This window comes from Schistocerca gregaria, chromosome 8 (genome assembly GCF_023897955.1).
Source record: "Schistocerca gregaria isolate iqSchGreg1 chromosome 8, iqSchGreg1.2, whole genome shotgun sequence".
Taxonomy (NCBI): domain Eukaryota; kingdom Metazoa; phylum Arthropoda; class Insecta; order Orthoptera; family Acrididae; genus Schistocerca; species Schistocerca gregaria.
Window position 1 is genome coordinate 167,476,503 of NC_064927.1, and position 19,345 is coordinate 167,495,847.

The following is a 19,345-nucleotide window of genomic DNA, read 5'->3' on the forward strand; positions in this document are numbered from 1 at the left end:
TTTTGTTTAATCTTTTTCAAGTTTCAGTGCCTTTTAGTATCTAATCTTGTATAAACTACAGGGCTTTTTTCCAAATTAAAATTCAGCTGTCAGTTGCAACTATATTTTTATTAAGCTTTATCAGTTTCAGCAAATTAATTTGTCGTCTTCAGGAGCCTACAAAAAATCTTTAGGCCTTGGCTATACAGTTACGTGAAGTATAGAAAATATATTACAGAAACTACTTAGTACTTCTTCATAAAAGTATAATGTCATGATATATCCAGAAATGTACTTATTGTATGTTTGTATTGTAAAAACTGTTTGACAATTTATAGTAACTGAATCACATCTATATGTATGTCAAACTGTTGTCAGCAGCAAGGAACACACATAAAACATATACAAGGTATATGAAGAAGTTATAACAAATTTGAAGAAGCATGGCACATGGCTCTAATGTAGAAAAGGAAGGGGCTAATTTTCACATTTTATAAGAGATGATTTGCAATCAAAATAGTGTTTATTTTTAATGCAAGTTTATATTTCCACAAATCTTTTGAATTTAGTTGGGAACGTTTATATATTTCATATTCCTCTAAAATGTTCATTTTGTACACAGAATGCAAATTGTATGCAGAATTTCCATGCGAGGAAAGAATGGAGGAGGAAAAGTTTGTTTCTGTGTTTTCAGATGTTCTGCAAAAATGGACTTCAGTGAATTCTCGCCATCTTTGTTGAGCAAGTCCTCATGAAAGTTGGTCTTAAATGCCCTCCCTGTCTGTCTTATGTAAAAATTCAGACATGCATTACACATTGTATTTCATGTACTCCAGATTTGAGAAATTTCTCAGCTGGATGGAGGTTTCTCATTATATATTTCAAGAGCACTTGGAAAAGGCCTAGAAACACTGGAAAGTTCCAGGTAGATTACATAATGTTAAGACAGAGATTTGGGAACTGGGTTTTAAATAGTAAGACATTTTCAGGGGCAGATATCGACTCTGACCATAATTTATTGATTATGAACTGTAACTAAAATTGAAGAAACTGCAAAATGCTAGGAATTTAAGGAGATTGGATCTGGGTAAACTGAAAGAAAGAAACAGAGGCTATAGAGACTTTCAGAGAGAGCATTAGGGGACAATTTATAAGAAGAAGAGAAAGAGATACAGTAGAAGAAGAATGGGGAGCTTTGAGAGATGAAATACTGAAGGCAGCAGAGGATCAAGTAGGTAAAAAGATGAAGACTAGTAGAAATCCATGGATAACAGAAGAGATGTTGAATTTAATTGATGAAAGGAGAAAATATAAAAATGCAGCAACTGAAGCAGGCAAAAAGGAATACAAATGTCTTAAAAATGAGATCGACAGGTAGTGCAAAATGGCTAAGCAGGGATGGCTTGAAGACAAATGTAAGGATGTAGAAACATGTATCACTAGTGAGTAAGATAGATACTGCCTACAGGAAAATTAAGGAGACCTTTGGAGAAAAGAGAACCACCTGTATGAATATCAAGAGCTCGGATGGAAAACCAGTCCTAAGCAAAGAAGGGAAAGCAGAAAGGTGGAATGACTATTTAGAGGCTCTATACGTGGTTGATGTACTTGAGGGTGTAGATGAAGATGAAATGGGAGATATGGTACTGCGTGAAGAATTTGACGGAGCACTGAAAGACGAAAGTCGAAACAAGGTCCCGGGAGAAGACAACATTTTAGTAAAACTGGTGATAGCCTTGGGAGAGCCATCCATGACAAAACTCTTCCATCTGGTGAGCAAGATGTATGAAACATGCGAAATACCCTCAGACTTCAATAAGAGCTTAATAATTCAGATCATAAAGAAAGCAGGTACTGACAGGTGTGAAAACTGCCGAACTAATGTTTAATTAGTCACATTTGCAAAAGACTAACATGAATTCTTTACAGATGAATGGGAAAACTGGTAGAAGCTGACCTTGGGGAAGATCAGTTTGGATTCTGTAGAAATGCTGGAACACGTGAGGCAATACTGACCCTACGACTTGTTTTAGATGACAGGTTAAGGAAAGGCAAACTCATATTCCTAGAATTTGCAGACTTAGACAAAGCTTTTGACAGTGTTGACTGAAATACTCCCTTTCAAACTCTGACGGAGGCAGAGGTAAAATACAGGGAGCGAAAGACTGTTTACAGTTTGTATAGAAACCAAATGGCAGCTATAAGAGGCAAGTGACATAAAACGGAAGCAGTGAATGAGAAAGGAGTGAGACAGGGCCATAGCCTATCACTGATGTTATTTACTCTGTATACTGAGCAAGAAGTAAAGGAAACAAAAGAGAAATTTGGAGTAGGAATTAAAATCGATGGAGAAGATATAAAAACTTTGAGGTTTGCTGACGACATTGTAATTATGTTAGAGACAGCAAAGGACATGGAAGAGCAGCTGAACGGAATGAACAGTGTCTTGAAAGGAGGATATAAAATGAACATCAACAAAAGCAAAAGGAGGGTAATGGAATGCAGTCGAACTAAATCAGGTGATGCTGAGGGAATTAGATTAGGCAATGAGACACTTACAGTAGTAAATGAGATTTCCTATTTGGGGAGCAAAATAGCTGATGATGGTCAAAGTAGAGAGGGTATAAAATGTAGACTGGCTATGGCAAGGAAAGCGTTTCTGAAGAAGAGAAATTTGTTAACATCGAGTATAGATTTACCTGTCAGGAAGTCGTTTCTGAAAGTATTTGTATGGAGTGTAGCCGTGTATGGAAGTGAAACGTGGATGATAAACAGTGTAGACAAGAAGAGAATAGAAGCTTTTGAAATGTAGTGCTACAGAAGAATGATGAAGATTAGATGGGTAGATCATGTAACTAATGAGGAAGTATTGAATACAATTGGGGAGAAGAGGAATTTGTGGCACAACTTGACTAGAAGAAGTGATTGGTTGGTAGAACACGTTCTGAGGCATCAAGGGATCACCAATTTAGTATTGCAGGGAAGTGTGGAGGATAAAAATCATAGACGAAGACCAAGAAATGAATACACTAAACAGATTCAGAAGGATGTAGGTTGCAGTAGTTACTCGAACATGGAGAGGCTTGCACAGGATAGAGTAGAATGGAGAGCTGCATTAGACCAGTTTCTGGACTGAAGACCACAACAACACATGAGCACTTGCTCAACAAACACATTGAAAATTCATTTCGAAGTAGTAAAACACACTCTTCCTCCTTTATACTTGCTTAAAATGAAAATTTGTATAGAGTTGACAAGAGCTACAAAATTGACTTTTTAGAAGAACTTGTAATATATAAACATTCCCACCCTATATGGAACTTCCTGGCAGATTAAAAGTCTGTGCCAGACCAAAACTTGAACTCGGGACATTTTCCCCTGAAAGGCAGAGATCAAGTCTTGGTGAAGCATACAGGTTTAATCTGTCAGAATGTGTCATATCAGTGCACATTTGGTGTAGAGCAAAAATTTCATTCTGGAACCCTGCCTAAACTCAAAAGATTTGTTGAATGATCAACTTGCATTTAAAAAAATATTGCATATCATCTTTTACAAAATTTGAAAATTGGCTAATTCCTTTTATATATTAGAAACATGTGCCATGTTGTTTCAAGTGTGTTATATGTAACTTCTTTTTATATTTGGTTATTTTTTATATTCTTTTATATATATGTTCTTTGTTCCTAGCACAGCAACTTGATTACTGGAAACTGTAAATCTCCATGTACAATAATCACATACAATATGTACATTTCTGGACATATCATGGCATTATGCTTCTGTGAGAAAAATACTGATGTGTTAAACTAATACTAAGTACATTTATGTAATATGCTTTCTGTACTTCACATACATGCATAGCTAACATCCAAAGGTTTATAATATCCCTAATTTTGTAGGCTTTTAAAGACGACAAATTAATTTGTTGAAACTGCTAAGGCATAATAAAAATATATTTACTTCTGACACAGGAATTTTGTTCAGAAATGTGTAATACAGTTACTGAAAATCACAATGTTCAATAAAATTGTAAAGCTGTTGTCATATGTAGGAGCATAAAGCTCAGAATCCTGAAAACTGGCCAACATGTTTTCTTTAACAAATAGTGCCTTGTACAGAATCTTATTCCTAAATGTGTGTCCCCATTTATGAAAATTTAGAATACTTGTACTCGTTCTGTAGTTATGAAGGAATTTATGTCTTTCTTGATTAATAATGAGGTATGCAGACTATATCCCAAGGAAGACTCTCTTAACTGTAAGGCTCATCTTTTAGATTTAGAATTTAGTACATTATTATGTGCCATACAATTTGACATCATTTCAAAATCCATTCATGAGTGGTTAATTGTAGAGCGACAACTGATCATTTAGCGACACCACTAAAAACTTAGCCCTTGAATATGCTCAAAAAGCCTATTGGTTTAAAAAGAAACCAGTTTATAATCATCTTCACTTTTCTTTCTACAAGAGGATTATTAACAACACCAGCATAACCTTTGATACATCAGAATTTAACGCTTTAAATGAAGATCTTAAATATAACAATGAAACTTCTGTAGATCAGACTACTGTTACGGAATTAATTGTTGATGTGAAAATTGCTATGGATACTTCCAAGCTCAACAGATGCAAACAAGCTAAAATATGTTCCAAAGTTAATTAGCTTATTACAAAAGAAACTAATAACAGCAGACATAGAAATAAAAAGAAAAATGTTCTCTTTTCACAGTGAAGCGCTTTAATAAGAAGCTCAAAGAAAAAAATGCTCTCATCATAAAATCAGATAAAGGCAATTCTTCTGTTATCTTGTATAAAAATGACTATGTAAATAAAACATTAGAATTCTTTTGTGATAACAACATCGATAACATTATCGAGGGCCAACAGTCCCCTCTTTATACATCTTTGAGATGGTTCTTTTACTGTACAGCAGAGCCGATCTAAAAAAAATTGAACACTCATATGATACAAGACCCAAAGAGAACTTTATGCTCACCTCTCATTGCCTAAAACTGCGCACTCAGGCCCCTCAGTATATAGCAATGAAAATTCACAACACAATAAAAGGGTGTGACATAATGAATATGAAGATAAATATTTTAAAAAGAAAGTTACCTGATTTTATAATTGAATGGTTCTACTACTATGTGGAAGATTTCATGAAGGGCGAAGTGATACTTTGAGCTGGATCCCTAAAATGGAATAAAAATTTATGATAGTTACAGTAGATGTAAATACTGTAAGTTTGTCAAATTTCAAATTAGTAAATTCTCCACAAAGTATTATTTTAAATGTGACAAAATTTTAAATAAGCAAATTGTAACTGACATGTATCCTGTACATCAGACATATGTTCTGAAATTGTGTACATTATGAGATAAATAAAACACGTTTTACATTTACTAACTTCACTAAAGAGCTTAAAAAGACCTTTGATGCCAGTAACTCCCTGTTTTTTCCCAAAGACCCTGCTAGATTATTAAGAGTGAATCCTGAGACTCCAACTTGACATTCGCAAGTTAAGATTCATGAAAATAAATGCCCTATTTATCCAGTCATTTATTAAATTGGGAGCCCTGAATATTTCCTTTCTAAGAAGTTACAAGTTCTTCTCAAGAAATACATACATATACAGTATCATTCTATGTGAAAAACAGAAAACAGATTGTTAACTCTCTTTAAAAAATGTCACTTTTTCTTCTAGCCATATTCTCGCATCTTTTGATATTACAAATCTCTGCACTAACATTCCTCTAGACAGAACAATCCATATTACTGAAGACAGTTGCACTAAGTATGAGATATTGAATTCAAATGAAATTAAAGAAATTATAAATTTTGAGAATCATCCTAAAGTATAGTTACTACAGTGTCAGTGGTCAGCTAAACTATGTGATCAGAAATATCCGAACACCTGGCTGAAAACAACTTAGTTGGTAACACTGGAATTCAATATGGTGTTCGCCCTCCCTTAGCCATGATGACAGCTTCCACACTCTCAGGTCAGGATTCTGTGCAGGCCAGTCCCAGGTATGTTGTTGTCATGTGACCACTCTGCCACAGGCTGTGCATTATGAACAGTGCTTGATCATGTTGAAAGATGCAGTCCCCACCCCCACATTGCTCTTCAACAGTGGGAAGTGAGAAGGAGCTTAAAACATCAATGTGGTCCTGTGATGTGATAGTGCCACACAAACAAGAAGCGGTGCAAGCCCCCTCCATGAAAAACATGACCACACTATAACACCACCTCCTCCGAATTTTACTGTTGGCACTACACACCCAGGCAGGTGACGTTCACCAGGCATTCACCAACACCCACATCCTACTACCGGATCACATTGTGTACCGTGATTTGTCACTCCACACAACATTTTTCCACTGTTCAATTGTCCAATGTTTACACTCCTTACATCAAGCGAGGCATCATTTGGCATTTACTGGTGTGATGTGTGGCTTATGAACAGCCGCTCAACCATGGAATCCAAGTTTTCTCGCCTCCCACATAACTGTCATAGTACTTGCATTGGATCCTGATGCAGTTTGGAATTCCTGTGTGATGGTATGAATAGATGTCTGCCTATTACACGTTACGACCCTCTTCAACTGTCAGCAGTCTGTCAGTCAACAGACGAGGTTGGCCTGTACGGTTTTGTCCTGTACTTGTCCCTTCATGTTTCCACTCTACTATCACATCGGGAATAGTGGACCTAGGGATGTTTAGTAGTATGGAAATCTCGCGTACAGACGTATCACTCAATTGATGCCCAATCACCTGACCACATTCAAAGTCCGTGAATTCCATGTTGTGCCCAATGCTCCTCTCTCATGATGTCTAATTATGACTGAGGTTGCTGATATGGAGTACGTGGCAGTAGGTGGCAGCACAAAGCACCTAACAAGAAAAACATTTGTTTTCTGGGGGTGTCCGGATACTTTTCATCACATAGTGTATATCAACAAGATGAAGGCCTTGCTATGAGGAATTGCCCGGATGGATTTGTATCTGACGTCTTCATTAATAATGTTGAAATACTTACGTTAATTCCTACCCCACATTAGCCAATAACATTTCTTTCTACAGATGAAATGTTGATGATACTATCATTGTTTTAAAAGGAGGTGTGGAGGATGTCAAATAACTTTGTGTGTCACTGAACTGCTTCCCTCCTAAAATTAAATTTATATGTGAAATACATTATCAACATAATGAACTCAGCTTTCTGGACCTGAAAAATGTGTTTACCAGATGGTAAAATTAACTTTGGTAGTCACAGGAAACCCACAACAACAGATAACCACATTCATAGAATGAGATTTTCACTCTGCAGCAGTGTGTGCACTGATATGAAACTTCCTGGAAGATTAAAAGTGTGTGCTGGACTGAGATTCGAACTCAGGACCTGATTTCAAATCTCGGTCTAGCACACACTTTTAATCTGCCAGGAAGTTTTAACCTCATTCATGCCTCTTCTCATCACCCCATTGAGCAAAAATTGGCATTCTTTCGTACTATGATTGACTGTATTGTTGAAGTGCTCCTAACCCCTTTTGCTACTGGTACAGAACTTAATAACTTAAGAGTATATAGCAGTCAGAAACAGATATCAATCAAATCTTGTACAAAAACTTTATAATGATAAAACCAACAAGAATAAAAATTCCAGTATACTCAGTAAAGATGGTCTTACTGTGTAAGAAATACGTAACGATTCCATTTCTAGATGACATTTCATGTCGTATAGATAATCTGTGTCAAAAAGTACATCATCACTGTGTCCTTTACCACTAATAATGCTACCAAGTTCCTCTTCATGTATAATGAGAAATCTCCAACTGAAAAATTTCTCAGCTCTGCAGAGTATAAAATACAATGTAATATCGACTTTGGTTTTGTTTCTTTGAATTTGATTTTCATTGCTCCCAGACTTCCTCCATCCTTCCAGACTTTCATTTGTTTTCTTCCTAGTCCCACCTTTTGCTTTTATATCCTGCATTTTGTGCTGTCTCTTTAAAAAGTATTTTGTAATCTTTGCCAATTTAGGTGAGAGATGTGGATTTGGATTTGTAGCTATTTAGTAAGTAGAAGATCTGCTGGGTTAGTCTGTTGTTATCCATCCTATACGTGTGTCCATAAAACTCTAGTCTTATTTTCCTCATTACATCAGTTAGATTTTCCATTTACAAATAGAGGTATTTGTTTGATCGTAATTTGAATTTAATATTACTATTACTTCTAGGTCCCAGGATTTTCTTGGCAATTCATCTTTCAACTTGTTTCAGTTTTTCAAGATCCCCAAAATCTTGTAAGTTTAACTATTTCTGCTGCATACATTGTTTCAGGCCTTACCGCTGTTTGACAGTGTCCTAGTTTTGTGTTCCAGGACAAAGTTCTTTTGTTATAAATGTTTTTGTCATCTAGCATGCCCTTTCCATTTTATGTACTCCATTTTCTTTGGCAATCTTTTCTTTTGTGTTGCTTGTTATCCATTCTCTCTCCTAGGTATTTAAAACAATTTGTTTTAGATATTCTATTGTGAATTTTAAGATTTGAAAGATGAATCATTGATATCTCTGACGATTTTTTTTTTCCCAAATATATTTAGTTCTATTTTGTCTTATTGTTTCTGTAGCTCTGTGATTTGTTTTTTGACTCTGTCCAGTGTGTCAGTAATTAATGCCATTCCATCTGCAAAAGCTAGGCAATCTATGGTGAAAGTAGGGGTGATAAACAATCTCCCTGTCTTACTCCTGATTTTTATTTCAAAAGGTTTTAACAGTTTCCCATAGAATTTACTTTTGACATTGTGTTTGTTAAGGTCTGTTTAATTATTATTGTTAAGTCTGATTTTCTCTTCAGTGTTTATTAGTGAATTTCTATCAATTGAGTCATCTGAATTTCTAAATCTACAAAAGTTACCGGATATTTCAAATTGCTGATTTTCCATGTCTCTATGACCGATTCCTTTGAATTAGTATTTGCCCTGCACAAGACCTTCTCTTTCTAAATCCTGCTTGATAATCTCATAATTGTGGCTTGAGTATTCCTTCAGCCCTCTTTAAAATTGCCATGGACAGGATCTTATCCACTGAAGTGCCAAGGAAACTAGTAAAGGCATGCATATTCAAATACAGAGATTTTTGTTAGATCAATTACTGCTGTGGCAATGGCAGGTTGTCAAGATTTAAGTGAGTTTGAATGAGCGATGGGACACAGCATCTCCGAAGTGGCAGTGAAGTGGGGATTTTCCCATATGACCATCTCACGAGTGCACTGTGAATATCAGGAATCTGGTAAAACATAAAATCTCTGACATCGCTGCAGCCAGAAAAAGATCCTGCACGAACAGGACCGACGATGACTGAAGAGAATTTTTCAACATGACAGATGTGCAGCCCTTCCACAAATTGCTGCAGGTTTCAATGCTGGGCCATCAATAAGTGCAGTGTGCAAACAATTCAACAAAACATCATCGATGTAGGTTTTTGGACCCGAAGGCCCATTCTTGTACCCTTGATTGATGCATGACACAAAACTGTATGCCTTTCCTGGGCCTGTCAACACTGAAATTGGACTGTTAATGACCGGAAACATGTTGCCTGGTTGGATGAGTCTTGTTCCAAACTGTATCGAGTAGATGTACGTGTACGGGTATGGAGACAACCTCATGAATCCATGGACTCTGTAATGGTGTGCGGTGTGTGCAGTTGGATTGATACAGGACACCTGATACTTCTAGCTATGACTCTCGACAGGTGACCTGCATGTATGCGCCTTGTCTTACCACGTGCATCCATTCACGTCCCTTGTGCATTCCACCAGACTTGGGCAATTCCAGCAGGACAATACGACACTCCACATGTCCAGAATTGCTACAGAGTGGCTCCAGGAACACTCTTCTGAGTTTAAACACTTCCGCTGGCCACCAAACTCCCCCGACATGAACATTATTGAGCGTATCTGGGACGCCTTGCAAGGTGCTTGCAGAAGAAATATCCACCCCCTCATTCTCTTACAGATTTATGGACAGCCATGAAGAGTCATGGTGTCAGTTCCCTCTGGCACTACTTCAGACATTAGTCGAGTCTATGCCACATTGTGTTGCAGCACTTCTGCGTGATCGCGGAGGGTCTACATGATATTAGGCAGGTGTACAAGTTACATTGGCTCTTCCTTATTTGTCACTGGTAAGAGATAATTCCCTCTGTAATTGTTAGGATCAGTTTTCTTTCCTTTTTTATGTAGTGGATGTACTAATGCCAATATCTCCCCCCCCCCCCCCCCCCCCTCCCCACCCGTCCATCTCCTTTTCTCTCCTCTCTGACCTTGAGCCTTATTTATTGTTATTGCTAATTAGTACTAGATTCTAGATTGTGAATTGAAATCATTTCTTCACATGGATAGGATTATAAACTTTAAGACAGTTCAGATTCTGTAGTAGTATTCTAATCATCAGTTGATAAATCACAAATAGAACTTCCTCTTTTCTGTAAAACTGACTATGTGGAAGAAAACAGAAAAGCATATTGTTGTGTACAAAAATTTTGTTTAAAACTACAAATAAGGAGAAAGTATAAATGCACAAGAAACAATTTATCTAATGGCTTACATGCCTTGCTATAGTAGTTAAAACTGGCTACGAGAAAGAACATGAAACCACATCTTGCCACAGCACATCTCAGCACAGAATTTTCTTTTTCACAATCAGCTTTAACAGCAAACTTGGACATTGTTGTTTTAAAAAAATATGTAGCCTATGGCAGTCCAAATGTTTATTAGTTTATTGTGTAAAAATTTGGAGTAAATCGGTCAATAACTTTGAAGAATTTTACTAACAATGTTTCCCCTTTGTATGCTTATATATATATATATACAGCCTGTGTCCATCTGAATGTTTAGTAGAGTAGTGTGTAAAAATCTGAAGCGAACTGTTCAAGAACTTTTTGAGATATTTGGAAACAACATTAAATGAGGTTTTATCTTTACATATTAACGACGACTTGTCTTTATATAGTAGTATAGATGACATTGCTCAAATTACAGTAAAGAAGTGAATAAAGAAATCAAATGAACAAAACTGTGAAAAGTCAGATGCAGAAAACCATTTTCTTAATGTTGCTTTACATTTACAGCGGAGGTATGCCGTGCATTCCTGAACAGGCCGTGGTTTACAGAGACAGGAAGTCCTGAGACAGGAGCAGCATGTGGACGTGGCTTACGCATCCTCCTCAGTAGCTACATTTCATGTTCCTCAGATAAACTTCAGTTCCTAAGAGATACCCTGTCAGAAGTAAGAGAAGAAATTGAACAGCATACTAACAATGGAAATAACAACTGGAGCCTACAAGTTTTTCCCACTGTTAATAAGTAGGTACACTTCAGAAAAAAGTTGTTGAGAGTTACAATTGTTATTGTCAAATATATGTTAGCATTATAGATGGCCGGCCAGAGTGGCCGAGCAGTTCTAGGCACTACAGTCTGGAACCGCGCGACCGCAGGTTCGAATCCTGCTTCGGGCATGGATGTGTGTGATGTCCTTAGGTTAGTTAGGTTTAAGTAGTTCTAAGTTCTAGGGGACTGATGACCTTATAAGTTAAGTCCCAGTGCTCAGAGCCATTTGAACCATTATAGATGAACACCATGCAGTAAGGGTGAGCCCTCAACACTTCATTACAGTTAAATTTCATAAGAAAACCGACAGAATTTTGTCAGAGCCGTAAATAATTAGCTAATGTGATTGTCTTGTGTGGTGAGGATAATCATGGATGGAATACAAACAGTGGTATGAGTAAAGGCAGCCACTCTCCAACACAGGATGCATTGAGCAGTAGATACACAAGTAAATGAGAAATTGTATGTTATAGCTTCAGCTTTCAAACTTGGCCTGTTTTCTTTCAGAACATACAGGTATGCCACTCAGATGAACAGTACATCTCTTGTAGTACTTTTTGTCGAGTGTCAGTGTTTAGAGATTGTATCTCTACACAATATCTGTGTGTGCTGAAAACATACTCAAGTTCAGGAGCTGGGAATAAATGTTAAGCTTCTTTTTCATGTACCTACTCAAAATATGAACCACGCAACCCTGAAGGTCACAAAAGCAGATGAATGCAGTAACTATTGCACAAACAGCTTTTCAACTCATGGATCAAAGTGGCTGACAAGAATAATATACAAAAGAATGGAAAAGGAAATTGAGGTTCTGTTAGATAATGATCTGTTTGGCTTTAAGGAAGTATAAGATCGCAGCGAGACAGTTCTGACATTGCACTCGATAATAGAGGAAAAAAAAAAAAAAAAAAAGAGCAGAAAAAACGACAGTATCAAATTGTGCAAGATATTTGAAATCCCCAGAACAATAGGCATCAGCCCTATCATAAGGTAGGTCATTTACACTGTTGACAGGAACTGAGCGGGAACAATAACAAAGCACTTGTATTAAAAATGGTGTAAGGCAGCGAGACTTTATCCCCTGCTGTTCAACCTATACTTCAAAGAAACAATTATGGAAGTGAAAGGGAATTACATAATAGTCGGTGGAATATCTCTACAGTTCAAATTGCTCATCCCTTTTCTTTGAGCAGAAGGGTTTAACCATTTGAAGGCCAGCCACTTTAGGAGGCCTCAGGGCTGAGAAAACCGTCCCTAAATCCTATTATTGAAAGTGGTCCTGACAAATGTAATTAATGTATCTTAAACAATACCAGAGAATGAAAGTTGCTACACCATATAGTGGAGATGCTGAGTCGCGATAGGCTCAACAAAAAGATTCACACAATTATAGCTTTCGGCCAATAAGGCCTTTGTCAGCAGTAGACACACACACACACACACACACACACACAGAATTTTGTCAGTGTAATCACATATGGGTTCAGCCATTTGTGGCAGCAACTGTTACGTTAACTAATGTTTCTTTTGAAATAATTTTAGAAATTGACAACAGGAGGCAGAGCCTGTCATGGGCTGCATAGCAAGATGTTCGTACATTGTTCTCATACTAAATGAGTCTAGTTTTCAAGTGGTGGTTGGCTCATGCATTGAGAAAAATGCGGCCCAAGCTGTACTTGGGCACGGTCTTTTGTAAACAGCGCTGTGGCCTGAGTTATGCTCAGGGTAGGCCAGCAAACTGTTACATCTTTCAGCCTGAAGGTTATTTACCCAACATAATGATCACGTGCTTAACAGCATGTTGGTCTGCTTTCAGAACACAGTACAGCAGCAGATCTGTGTGGTAGGGATTCAATACATCCTTGGTTGGTTTCCAAGATATGTAACACCAGATATATTTGCACTGATTGCCCAGTTTCCATAAAATACTATCCTTGTGGGCACAGAGCTGGTACCCAGTAGTGTTCCAAAGGTGTCGTGGTGCCCGTGATTACTACCATAAGTCTCACGGATGCCCAGGTGAACATACCCCGAAGCAAAATACCACCATGAGCTGCCTGTGTCCATGGTGTGGTGCTTCTTTTGAGCAACTCTTCGCCTTTTGAGCAATCTTCTCCTGTATGATGGCACATCTGGACAAGAAATGTGATTCATATGATGAGGCAACATTTCCATTGATCAATTTTCCAACCTTTTTGATCTGATGCTGACTGCAATCGTAATGGACGTCACTGGGTCAACATGGAAACACATGGAGGTTATTTGCTGTGGAACCCCAAAGTGCATTGACTGGTGTTCTCCAAAACACTTTTGCCTGAACCAGCATTGTAGTCTGTCATCAGATCTGCCATATATAATTGCCTAATCCTGCTTTACTGAGAAGGCAAGCCTCCGATCTCTGCATCTTGTGATGTGGTGTGGACATCTGACACCTTGTTGTCTGCTGATGGTTTTCCCAGCCTTCATCCACTTTCTACTACTCACACATTGCATATGAACGGCCAATCACCTTTACTATTTCTGAGATGCTGGTTCTCGGTTACCGGCCCATAATTAGCTGCTCATTTTCAAAAACACTTACGTAACAATTTCCCTGCTTGCAGCCTGTATCGTTGCTAAAATGATTCTTATGCCAATTCATTGTTGTCTCATGACATTGACACCTGATGTCAAATGGCAAATTAGGCAGATGATAGTTGCAGTATGTGTGTTTGTTAGCTGTTACGGAGGTGTAGTCTAAAAGATAACCAGTTCTCCACCTTTTTATATGCCTGTCTGCTGCTTAGCACCATATCAGTCTCATGAATATCAGTTAATTGTAATTCACATGTTATGTTTTCTTAAACATGCATTTATAACTAGTTACAAATTAGATGTGTTGATACTTAACTATGTTGACACAATGCTCAAACAATTAATTGTTTACTTATAAAAAATCTAAGTTCACAGAATAAATCTTTCAGTTTGCAGGGGAGTGTGCACTGTTTTGAAACTTCCAAGCAGATCAAAACTATGCTGGACTATGACTTGAGCCTGGAAACTGGCCTTTTGCCAGCAGTGCTCTTACAGGCTGAGCAATCCAGGTGCAGCTCATAATCCATCCTTACAGCTTTATTTCTGATATTACCTCTCTCCTGTTTTTTGAGACTTCACAGAAGTTCTCCTGCATATGTTGTGGCACTAGCTATCTTGGAAGAAAGGAGTTGCAGAGAAATGGTGTAGCCACAGCCTAAGTCATTGTTCCCAAAATGAGTGGTTTGACTCTGCTGTTCCTCTCTTCCAGGAGTGCTAGAGCCACAAGGTATGTAGTAGAATTTGTGTGAAGTTTGGAAAGTAGGAGAGATATATTAGCAATAGCAAAGATGTTAGGTTGGGTCATGAGTAGTGACTTGGTTCTTCAGCGGATAGAATTATTCTCATACGACAATGTTTTGGGGTCAAGTTGTGGTCCAACACACAGTTTTAACCTGCTAAGAAGTTTCGAGATAAGTTCAGTTTCATATTATATTCATTGACATTATTATTCAAGTAGTAAAATAGATAGTTATTATTATTATTATTATTATTATTATCATCATTATCATCCTTTTCCAGATCAAACTTCAGTGTTCTCTTTGTTCAGCTATTCAAATGCCTGCTGGAGGGAGCTGAAGATGCTTTTAATAGTATGTCCAGCAGTGAAAAGCAGTTCAAAGTTTGGAGGCTTATAGTTGACTTCTTGCCAGAATTTGAGGCCATTGTTAAAATTCATAGTGGAGGAACTTTGAGTGCTGTAATTAGGGTAATTTATTCCAATCTCAGTTCATTATTTAAGTTATGGTATTTTAGAGTCAAAGTGTATTATGATTTTGCAACTTACAAGTAAATTTTCTGCAGATGTCCCAGCAACTGCTAAAACTGTTTCTTAACAGTGGTATCAGACTGATGGATGCTTTTCTCAGAGACAAACGAGAGGAAGTCATATTGCTGCTGAAAGATTTGCAAAAATATAATCGGTTTTTACATAATCTCTGTTTCTATACAAAGGTACGCATTGTAAATAATTGCAAAGCATGCAACATTTGGAGAAACTGTTTTTCAGATTGGTAATTGATGTATATTGCATTCGAAAATTGTTATTATAGGATTAAACAGCAAACATTTTTTCAGTGGCTGTAAACAGGAATCACATTGAAGTAAATAAAACTAACCTGTGAGTGCTGAGAGAGAAATTTTAGTACTCATTGCACAGAGCAAATAATTTGAATTATATCTAGTTCACATCCACAGAAGCAAGCACTAATAAATTGAGACATTTAATTTCCTCAGTTTTAAGTATTTTTTGTGTTGTGATCTTTAGTGTTAAGCATACCATTTGTGAAAGCCAGATAGTAAGTGTGACTATAAGGAAATTAATATTGCACAAGTTCCTTTTTTTCCCCAATGCAGAACATGATAAATGTTTATTGATTTGCCTTTGTTACCCTGCAATGATATTTCAGATTCAAACCAAACAGTGATGTGATCTCTGCCTCTGTCACCACGTAGTCCCATCTGGCGTTTGCGAGGGGAACAGGGGAAGAGGGCATTAGGTAGTGATATCTAAATTACCCACCGCCACACACAGTTAGGTGGCTTGCAGAGTACGGTGTGGATGTAGAAGTCCATTTTTGGCCAACGTACTGACTAACATGTTGCTTGATCTCAATGAGAACATTATCAAATTTATAATGTTAAGCCTCCACTTGTAAAGTGCCCACCCAGTTCTCTTGTTTCCCTTCTTAATATCTGAACATTTCGACTGAGTCTCTGCATATCCTTGACGTAACTTCAAGCATTCTCTTTCTCTTCAGCTAAGTCTTCCTTATTGACTGTAATGTAACATTTTTAGCTCCCATGCCCTTCTTCAACAATTTTAAAGAATTTATATTCTTAACCCTACACAAAACCAGACAAAATTATCACTGCAGCTTCACTTGCCTTTTCTAAAAATTTAGCAATACACTGCTACTGCTTCACAAAACTACCTCAATGATGTCTCACTGCGATTCACTAGACACAGTATCTCCTCCCCCCCTCCCCCCAAAAAAAGAATAGCTATCAATCCTACCAATCAGTAAATGTTTGTGGTGGGATAAAAGAAAGAAATATGTCTGATATGCAGCATCTAAATGTAAGTTGTTTTGAAATTGGAGACAGTTGCCCTCCAGCATTTGAATAATTTGTGTGTCCTTTCATTATTGGACAATCATTGGAACCACAAGAAAAATTTATTTGATATCCCTTGAGCATTGCAGCACATTCTCGTGTTATTTCTGTGATTTGATACTGATGGAAGGAACGCGGCGTAGAATCTTGTGCTCTCATTCAGCTAAGGAGAGGTGCCAATCCACATTGCTAGGCTTTATAATTATAGATTCGTGTTATATTCCTTTCTCTTTATCTGTCCACACTCAAGAGGCATCACCTCAGTTATTAAATTTGTTAGTATATACAACTGTCAAATGGAATAAATCTGATTATCTTTGCTGACATTTCAGACTGCACATATATTGTCACATCAACCCTTTCCTAAAACCAAGTCAAACATATTGGCGGGGTTAACTTGATGTTAATAATTTACATGCATAACTACTTTCTATGAGGCAAGCAACCTCACCTAATCCAATTCCTCAGCAGAGGCCGGGATTCCATTGGCAGATGTCACTAAGTGCATAAGAATCTCATTGAGGGAATTTATAATAGAATTTTGAGTTCAGCACATAGTTCATTTGCACATCGCCTCGCAGTAGCAGACAAAACTTGGAGGTCGCTTCCCACGGCTAAAGCTTCAATTTAATTTTAGAAGTAAGTCTATTACATCTTTAAATCATTTGTACCTTACAGTCATTGTAAAACAAATTAGATACAGTCTGTTCTTGACAGCATCTCATCATTTTCTCCTTTTCTTGTGGTGTCAATATGGAAGAAACAAGAGACAGGTAGATGTGAGTGCTATTGTGAGGCAAGGACAGGAGGAGGAAAGGTGATAGGAATACAGTGGCAGTGAGAGCTCACCCAACTGTAGGCAGGTGTAGTAAACATGTGGAGGAGAGTACATAGGCCCATAAACTTAACAGAAGCAAGCGGCACAGAGAAGTATGAAGCTGTTGAAGGGGAAAAGGCATGATAACAAATAGAGCAGAGTTTGTGGATATATAATATAAAACATCATTACCATATAAATATGAATAACCTTCACTGTTGAATAATCCTTGCACCCTAATTGTAAGGGAGGGGGAAAAATGAACCATTGGCTGTAATTTGCGTTTTATTTACAAGAAAAACTTGATTCTGACATAATGATTTTATTCATCATCCCTTTATCATCTTCAGTAGTGGAAGAGTCACTGTTGTCATCAACATCTCCCTTCTGGGTGTTGTCCTCTGTTCCATCCAGCGAATTTGTGATATCACATTTTTTTGAAGGATTATCCCACCAGTGGTAACAGACAGGAATTCCATGCACATTTCACCCATTCATAAGTCTGGCCGCTTGAGATTTCCACTCTGCATGAAGCTGTGTTTTCATGAGCCGTCTGTTGCATTATTGTTGTTTAAGTGCTGCTTTGAATGGCCAATTTATATACACCTCTAGTTAGGATGGATGGATGTTAGCCCTCCATGGATAATGACCAAGTCAGTTTTCCCTTTTTGTAACATGTGTCTCACTTCATCAGCTGTGTGCTCAGTGAAGGTGTCCAGGATCAACATGTTACATAAATTCAGTGATGCACCAGGATGATGATGCCAAACATGCATCACCCAGTCAACTACAACCATCCACTCTTTTGGATTCACTCTGACCATTATGCCTTTAAGTGATAGTTTTGAAATAGTTTTTCATTCACCTGCAGCTACATGCAACATCACTGTTCACCTTTGCTTCTCATTCCTCCCAGTTCATATCATGATTCTGAATTTCCCTTTTTCGTTCATTCTCAAAATAGACTGGCATTTGATCTGTATTACCAATTTGTGATACTGTGTAGGAATATTTGTGGTGCAAATTTATCACATAGTGATGATAATTCATTACTTTTTCCTTGTAATCACCCGGGAGTCACTGAGCGATGGTAGTTTTCCTCTGGAATCCTAATCCATATCAATTGAAATATCTTGATAGCCAGCCCCAACTAGCTTTGAAACTGGTGATTCCTAGTTCTTGGCTAAAGCCAGTGCTTTGAGTTCACACAGTTCACTAGTCACTGCATATCCATTTTGTTGCTTCTTATCTAGGTAATCACAGAGCCTGTATTTGTAGGTCCAGATGCTTCACTTTTTGATCACGAAATACTGGGCAATTACAGTTTGTTTCTTGAAGCCTCATTTTGTTTTTTCACTAGTCACAAGTACAATCCTCATTCACATTGTACTTTCTTCCCTCTGTGTGGTTTCCAACGTTTTCTGCTTCTTCAATAATTTGAAGTTTCTTTAGCTGTGTAAAAGAGATAGAATGTAGTCATGATTAACAAGTTAACACATGTTTAATACTCACTTCTAACGTGCTACTGATGCGTTAGACAGAGGCTGCAACAGTGCTTTAGTATAATGGATGGTGTTGTTGGAGGTTGAGCAGTACCAATCTTATCACTATTAATCAGCGCACCTCAGTTTTTCATCCTTAAGGAGGATGGTGAACTGCCACCTAATTTGTCTTATACAGGGTGTTACAAAAAGTACGGCCAAACTTTCAGGAAACATTCCTCACACACAAATAAAGAAGAGATGTTAAGCGGACATGTGTCCGGAAATGCTTAATTTCCATGTTAGAGCTCATTTTAGTTTCGTCAGTATGTACTGTACTTCCACGATTCAGCGCCATGGTTTCATACACGATAATCTTCCTGTGCTGCCTGCCTTTACAAGTACGACACAACATGTGGTTCAAGCACGATGGAGCTCCTGCACATTTCAGTCGAAGTGTTTGTACGCTTCTCAACAACAGATTCGG

At 37.6% G+C, this 19,345-nt stretch overlaps 1 protein-coding gene across 2 annotated transcripts in view; it reads left to right on the forward strand.

The window, feature by feature from the left end:
- Window positions 1-19,345, forward strand: part of LOC126284632 (Fanconi anemia group D2 protein) — a 199,848-nt gene that overhangs the window by 167,202 nt on the left and 13,301 nt on the right. For both annotated transcript variants that reach the window (XM_049983707.1, XM_049983708.1), the window contains exons 21-23: window positions 11,115-11,349; window positions 14,968-15,154; window positions 15,250-15,399. In XM_049983707.1, the coding sequence (XP_049839664.1) occupies window positions 11,115-11,349; window positions 14,968-15,154; window positions 15,250-15,399 (572 nt within the window). The remainder of the gene's footprint in view (window positions 1-11,114; window positions 11,350-14,967; window positions 15,155-15,249; window positions 15,400-19,345) is intronic.